The 8,274-nt window shown below is 40.9% G+C and overlaps 1 protein-coding gene across 1 annotated transcript; it reads right to left on the bottom strand.

Moving 5' to 3' along the window:
• Positions 1-5,766: 5,766 nt before the first annotated feature.
• LOC145699766 (uncharacterized) lies at positions 5,767-6,950 on the bottom strand. The gene is made up of 5 exons (XM_081777030.1): positions 6,901-6,950; positions 6,639-6,862; positions 6,408-6,557; positions 6,082-6,345; positions 5,767-6,041 (listed from the first exon to the last, which is right to left on the bottom strand). The coding sequence occupies exons 1-5, from the start codon at positions 6,941-6,943 to the stop codon at positions 5,823-5,825; spliced, it is 900 nt and encodes a 299-aa protein (XP_081633156.1). The 5' UTR covers positions 6,944-6,950; the 3' UTR covers positions 5,767-5,822.
• Positions 6,951-8,274: the final 1,324 nt, after the last annotated feature.

Raw genomic sequence — 8,274 nt, 5'->3', positions numbered from 1 at the left:
AGATAAAACAACGAGCACTTTTGTGCCGAAACGCGTCCCCTCACTTAAAATCATATTAAATTAAATTTAACTCTTATTAGCTACCCTACTGTGTCAGGAGCAGGAAATTCTCGGACTCGTGCCAATCGGTCCAAGGAGACGGAAGAAATTCTACGAACGGTTTATAGTCTCGACGAAACAGCAAGCCGACAAGAAGCTGACGAAATCCATGACCGACCGGTATACGCCGCAGCTAAAAAAACGGGAACGCCACACGTCATGTACGAAGGAACTTATAAAACCATTAATATTCTCCATCAGGTAAAAAGACACATATAAAACATAACATTGAACGAAACAAGTATTTCAACACGGTTACTTCTGAAGCGTCGGTTATCAACACGGATAATGAAGAAATCAAAAGCATCCAAGGAATTGTCAGTATAAATCGCACAAAAACAACATATTCTAGAAACTAAAACTAAAAGGCGACAATAAACAATACTAACAAAAAAAAGTGAACGAAGGTAGCCGTGTTCTTTCAGCGCTGCTCAACTCGTACACAACAGAAGGATTGGCCTTCTCAACATCGATGTACACGCGGAACCTTCTGGCAATGACTCCTTGTCAGATCCCACCAACGGAGGTCAATGACATACGAGACAAGCAATATAAAGCAATTAATAGCTTTTGCAATTACATGATGAAAATGGCCTGCGTTAAGCCAAACGAAACATCAAAGATTAACGAGATACTCCAAGAGACAGATCTCGAAAACATGTAAGTAATATTGTTTTATGCCAATACCAATCCATGCCACCTTTAAGTCCATGGATTTTAACAATTTACTAAAGACGGGGGAAAAGCTAGCTACGCGGCAACAATAAGTATCGCGGTAAACCGTGACCAGCTCAGACGACCCGATATATCTGCGGGTCATAAAACAACAAATATACAACAAAGCAGTTACCCTTAGGCTAATTAGTACAATATTCAAATCCAGAATCTATGGGCATGCGACTCAATCAAAGATCTATAAACTTTCAAATTCAACATAGATTACGGGCGACAATCCGCGGTTGCGACAAAGAAGTCATGTCCAAGAAATCAAGCGTCACTAAGAAGCTTATCAATGGATTGCGGTTGGTTCATAACTTCATGAAGACAAAACCAAGCGAACTAGATATCGCCTGTCTAGGAACTACCTTCGGAGTATTTTACGGCAAACAGAATTCACCCATGCGAGAGTGTTTGATAACACACACCACTACGGCATCAGGAATGATTATAGAATGCTTATAAATAATAACTTATAAATTATATATAAAAGGCAAACTCATAATCACAAAAAAAGATTCGGTGACGGACTTTCTGATGAAACACGGAATAACTGTCCATGGAAGAAAGTTCAACACAAGGAGCTACACCTCTTTCAGAAATTTGATTTCGAAAGTTAAAAGTGTACACGGGCCAGACTACAGCGGACAATTCGGGGCATACCTCACAATGATGCGAAAAAAAAACTCGGGACACATGAAAGCGGTAGTAGACATTGGTAGAGCGGCAGCAGTCAACACAACGAGCGAAGCCATCAATCAAGAAGAAAAACCGGAAGTGACCACGAATAAACGGAGACGAAAGGCACCACAAGTTTTTGTCGACCTTACCCAAGACGACCTCGAAGCGGATACTCCCGGAACATCTAGTTTGAGCAATACGCATCCGGCCGTCCACTTGCATCAAATGGCTCAAATCGATTTCCGGCAGAAAACTGGAACAAGGGTACCACATCTACAGTGCGCGGAGCCTCTTGATATGACAACCAAAAATAGAAAGCGGGAACGAGGTACTTTATTATTACATATATTTTAATAACAAAAAATTTCAAGTGCCATCGACAGCATCGACATCAGCTAATCCATCAAAGATGCAAAGGACATCACACACGGAAACGCGAAATGATATAACAGTAGGTAGACTCCAAGACGATGAACACGACGACCTACCCCTCGAAGCATACATTGGATTTGCAGATAATGCGGAATTTGACAGTGATGGTGAAAGTCACGTTAGTCAACATAGTAGCGCGAAAAACAACCTGATTATCGATGAGACGAATGCGTCTGACGATAGATCCCGTTACACAGTAGATACAACAACCGTCTATAATGGCAACCAAACTCAAAACATAACAATCACCAACGGAAACAACGGCAACCAAAACAACGGAAACGAAAACAACGGCAACCAAAATAACGTCAACCAACACAACGGCAACGAGGACAACGCCAACCAAGGCAACGACCAAGGCAACGACCAAGGCAACGACAAAGGCAACGACAACCAAGACAACAACCAAGGCAACGACAACCAAGGCAACGACAACCAAGACAACGACAACCAAGGCAACGACAACCAAGGCAACGACAACCAAGGCGACGAGAACCAAGGCGGAGGAAACCAAGAAAACGAAAATGCCAATATTGACTTAAACAACGCAATCCTAGACATGCAAATCGACACAAGCTCATCAAGTGCAAACAGTTCAGAAAACAACTATGTACGATATGGGTACAATGTTAACCGAAGAACAGCGAAAAAACAAGAAAGAACACGGGACAGACCAACAGACAACAGATACAGAGGTAATTAAATTACACAAATCACACTAACAAAAAAACTTAAGGATTCCAACGAGTAATCGAACCCGGACCAGCTTCAATCCTGGACATAGCGGACAGCCCAATTCTCGGTGACAACGTGCCATTCAAAAGAGGAAGAATCGGATCAAAAGTCAAAGCGTGCCAGCGGTAATAATAATAGGCCTCCGGCCGAAGAAAAGTGACTGATTTTTTTTTTTAGGTTATACGAAAAGGACACTATGGTTCCAACAGCAACAACGCTTTCTACCAAATATCTGGGCGGAGTTTTTTTCGATATCGGAGAAATAATTGACACGACGGAAAAGCACACGATCAATGGCATCAGAGGTCCATTAGTGGAAGACGTCGAAGCAGCGATCCGTGAGTACTACTCAAAAATAAGAAAACTCGCAGGCGGACTCCGAAACAAGCTGAAAAATAATAAGCCAACGTTCGAAGAATATCTTCAAGAACTCCAAACTTATCTCCGAGAAAACCCGAGAGAAGCAGATGCGCTCAGACAGCCATTAACTGTTGAAGGCGTCGCACCTACACTTTGGGAAAGAAACGCAACACATCAAGCGCCAAGCACGGAAATCGAGCGTAATCAAATGGACTCGGCAGTGATACTTTCCAATATCAACAACGGCGAAATTAATGATCAAACTCACTTTCAAAACGCGACAAATGTAAGTAGTACCCGAAAAAAATACTTCTAAATAATATTTCCTAGCTCGTGAAATATATGTATTTCTTAAATACACATACAAAATATGACGCGGAAGTTGCACAATTTTTATGGAATCGCTTCGTACCACTCCTCTACTGCGAAGCAAACGCGATGCTTGGACGAGCTTCTTATCAAAATACTCACTGCATGTCTCCGAAGTGCGTAACAAGCGGCAAATGTCACTTCGCGAATAATTGTATCAGTTTCGGCATACTTGGAAGGTAAAATAACCAAAAATAGCAAAGATTAAATGATTTTAGAATCGGATCTTTCAAAGCAATTGCCGAGCGGTTGTACAGAAACGTTCTCCATGGAAATCATCGATATGCGTTCGAACACGCGTCGACAAGATGCTGGCGAAGACAAGGAAAGCGTTTTTCAATAATAAATCGTATTCTGTTTAAGTAATAACATTTTTGAATTAGCTTGTATAAACGCTTAAAAAGATCATAATAGATTAGAAAGATTGGGCATCGGAATGCTGGACAATCGATCGACTTTTTGGAAACATACCTCATCATTCAGAAAACATCATCAGGCGGAAACAATACAATCAGCACTTCATCCCCTTTTCCCGACTGTGGGTAAATACACGCGCGTGTGGTGGTCACCTCTCGTCAAATATGCGGACAAGAATTCAGAAGAATTCAAAAGATACGCGGATGAAGTAGGAGTGTGCATGGCCCTTCTAGAAAAATTCAACATCAAGGCATCCTACATACCAGCGTCCGGTGATATAAGCATCGACATCTTGTCGGTCTCTGTCGAAGACGCTACGGAAAGGCTCCAAATCCTTAATTAATGTAGTAAAAAAACGATTGATAAAGCCTATGTAAAGCATTTTTACCACTATACGATGATACTCGCGGCAATGGACCCAATGTATCAACGAGGTGGATATGATTACGCAAGCCTCCCTCTCGTCGATGATGTGGCGCAACCACTTCCAGCGGAATTAACCCCAACAGAAGAAGCACTTCTTCTCAATAACATCACAGAAGAACAATCGGCTGCGGTCTATCAAAAATTTCATGATTGGATGCGGGATGGTAACCCCACGATCGGAAGATTTCAAGCAGGAAATCCAACGATGTCAAGAGCACACGACTTAAGGTGAACAATAAATCAATTAATTGCCGCGTAACTTAATGCAATAACACATTAGGACTAAAACTAACTAAAAAATATTTCAGAACAAAACTCTTGGAAAAAAACATCAAATGCTTCCATGAAGAAACGCTCGGCAAAAAAGACTTCTACAGGCAGATTAAGGCGCTGGTTGTCGATCTCCACAAAAACAACTCGGATATAAAAGAATACATCTCGGATATTTTCCCCGAGGACCTTATTACAAGATCGGTTAAAGGTAATATATATGAAGGAAAAAAAGTGTGACCCTCGTTAGGCCGAGACTCAATTTTTCCGGATATTTCAGATTCTCCAGAAACTTCATTTTAGGTTGTAAAATACCTTATTGCACGCGGACCGACTGCAAAGAAAATCAAGACGTGCGGGAAGAACTCTTTAAAATCGTCGAAGATTACGCGGAAAGCGATCGAAACCCAAACCCCGGCGACCGATTTCTGGAAGAAGGACGCGGCACATTCGAAACAGCAGAAATGCACAAATACGAAAAAGGTTAGATTGATTTAATCGAAAAATTATAATGCCCAATTCAGAGATTATGAAGATCGAGAATTGTGACTACCTCCACAATACCCCAAACAAGTTCTCAACATATCTGAGTTATCGGGGATGGGAAGCACACGACGCGGAATGCATATTGCGAACTTTTGCGGTGCGAGTCTTCGGGATGTTTCGTCACGCCACGGACCCAGTTGCATCGAAACATAAGGTTCCCGAGGTGCCGTTGTTTCGGACATACCGGCTGAAAGGAGCAAACAACAAAGAATTCACTGTTTCCCTTTCAGTTGATTTTCCTACACGCTGTCACAAACATTACCTTCTGCTTGACGAATAATTCGATTAACTGACCAACCCTTTATCTTTCAAATGCGGCAATTATCACACTGTACACTTTAATACACGCGGCAATATATTTATTGAATACGTATTTGTGAAACAGTTAAAAAATTGTCTATTGCTTCTCAAACTTACGTCTCTTCTGACCGTCGTAGTCCTTTTCATTGGGTTTCTTATAGACTGAAATCTAAGGAAATTGCCCTCTGCTACTAGTTGTCGGCATATTTCGCTTCTACAAATTGCCGAGCTGGTCGAACTATTAACCCTCACGCTCATCGCGATCAGTGCGGCAACTGGTAGCGGCAACTGGTAGCGGATGGCACAATAGTCGGAAAATTTACGCCTAAGATAATTTCAACCCGCCTGTCGTTGATCGTTACGCCTTTTACTTCTTTTGTCATCAAGCTTTATAGAAGCCTTGGCTGCCCAGAGTGGAAGCTTAGATAGTGAAAAAAAGTAAAGCCTGTCACTCAAAAAACATATTTTATTCACCAATCCTTAGTTTGTTGAGCACAGCCATTCATAGCCAATTTAAAACATCTCAGGCCGCCATCAGCTGATAACAAAACCACATTAGATGACTTCGCTTGAGGAGAGTCAATAAGTGACATCAATTGAAAGGATATTTTGTGCTTTTCCAGTAATGCAGCAATATCCTTAGTATTTGCAGCCATAAGGTCGTTCAAGTGAGAACGAGTAGATTCGAACTAAAAATAGTTATTAACCATTGAACATCATCAAGATAACCAGATGGCAAATTTTCTCGTTCGAAGACAATAAAGTGTCAATTGTCGACCGATAATCGTTATTAGCAATTAGTTCTTGAGGAATTTTATCGCGCGAAACTAGCTCCACTCCAAGTTCACGGTTCATATCATCGAGGTCGCGTAAAGCCCTCTGCACCAACGAGTCCACGGACAATGCAGAAATTTTCTTTTCGTTAAACAATTTCGCACTGCCTCCAAACGCGTCCGACGTTACCCAAAGTTTGATTTTAATCGGGTTCATATTCTTAATTATTAATTTATTAGAGTGAGATTTAACGGGTTGATATGAAAGAATATAATTAACACCTTGAGGACGAGGCCGCGTTCAAGTATAACTTCAAATCTCCACTTAGTTGCGGGTGGGCCACCGGAAAAACGATCCATTTCTGTAACCAACTCTTCAGTTACTTTTGCCAATATTATCTCGCTGACGAAAGAATGGTTAATTCTACGTTCCTATAAAAAAAATATTCAGAATGGCAAATTACGACGACGATGAGGTGATCTACGGTAAATTAATGTCAATGTAAGTCTCACCGGATCATATTCTTCCGCAAGATATTCGTTGCAAACAATCAGATTAGAAACAATCGAAATAATTCGGTTAATATAATCTTGGACGACAGCAGATTTCTTGCACTCATCAGCAATAAAGTCAACACGTAGGATAGAGTCGATAAATTTCTTTGGATTGCACCCAGTCATTATAGCCTTCTTAGAGTAATCATTGTCGCTAAGAGTGCCAACATCAGACTTCTTCACTTATTATAATTGAATTACAATCATTAACAAAAAATACCTCCAGAAGTAGAAGGAGTAGTCACACCGGACGCGGCACTCATTCAATCTAAACATTATTTCAGAAGAAAAAGCTCAATTGTCGAATAAAAGCATGAACAACAATTTAAAAAGTTGCTTTCTCTAATTTAAAAAAGAGAATTTTGCTTTTCGAACAAACCCAATAAACAAGTGCGATTATTCAAACACCCAGCGGGCAAATCACGAATAGTATTCCGTATATCCATAACCCCGCGGAAAATAACAGTGGAACTGCAATCCACAAACAATTGGTAGACGCGGAAAATAGGAATGATTTGACGCGGAATTGCCAAAATGCTTATAGATTCCCGGTTTCATTTCATCAATTCAATTACAACGATTTCAAACAAAAGGTGGACGACATATACCAACACTCCATTTTTACGAAGGACCATGATCGTCTTTTGAATTCATTGAACATCGAATACAAAGAACACGACGATATTTACCGTAACCCCTACCACACGACACTAGACAACACGAAAGCGGACATCGAAATATGCCAGAAGATGAAAATTGGAGAACACTCGCCAGCAAAAGTCTTCGAAGAAGGTGGCACAATCGAAGTTGAAATTCGAATAAAAGTAAACTCTACAAATTAATAACTGTTACAAATCATACTAGCCATACCGCAAACCAGAACGCGGAGAGGATACACGATCAAAAGACCTAGTCGAAGTTGTTCTGCCACCAAAACCTACGCTGTCAGAGCTATGGCAATCATGTGAAGAAGGACTAGAAAAACACCTCGAGATGTACGGATGGGAGGAATTGAACAAATACGAAGAAGGTTATAAGGCAAACAAGCAGGAGAGGGCGTCGGCATATTCTAACATGGCAGACAAATTTGTACTGCTATTTCTCTTCCATCGTATGCCAATTCTGACCGTATACAATTGGTGGTTCACACTCACTGACGAAAAACTATGTACGATCAACGATGTTCACTCGGAACGTGGAATCGACAGTCACAGGCTGCACAAACCAACAATTTGCAGCCTTTTCTATGTAATGTCAATAACAAAGGTAGTAAATTGATGAAAAAAAAGATTTACTTTATCATAGAACGAAATCGCGGAAAATGGAAAAAATTGCTACATGAGCGTTGGAGCGCTGGATGCGAATCGGGAGACAACAAAGACGACAAATTCTTTTTTCTGGCACGTCGTATGCAGCATGGACCTGGATGACCACTTCGAACTCACTGACACAGTAACAGTGAATGGCCGAAATTACTCACGGGCTGGAAGTATACTGCAAAAATCGTCATAATAATAATTATAATTAAGAGTGGATAAAAACAAAGGACGGAATGGTTCTTGGACCAAAAAAACGACAAGCGCTGATTGCCAGG

Source organism: Oikopleura dioica, chromosome 2 (genome assembly GCF_907165135.1).
Source record: "Oikopleura dioica chromosome 2, OKI2018_I68_1.0, whole genome shotgun sequence".
NCBI classification, from domain to species: Eukaryota; Metazoa; Chordata; class Appendicularia; order Copelata; family Oikopleuridae; genus Oikopleura; species Oikopleura dioica.
This window is presented reverse-complemented; position numbering and strand designations above follow the sequence as displayed.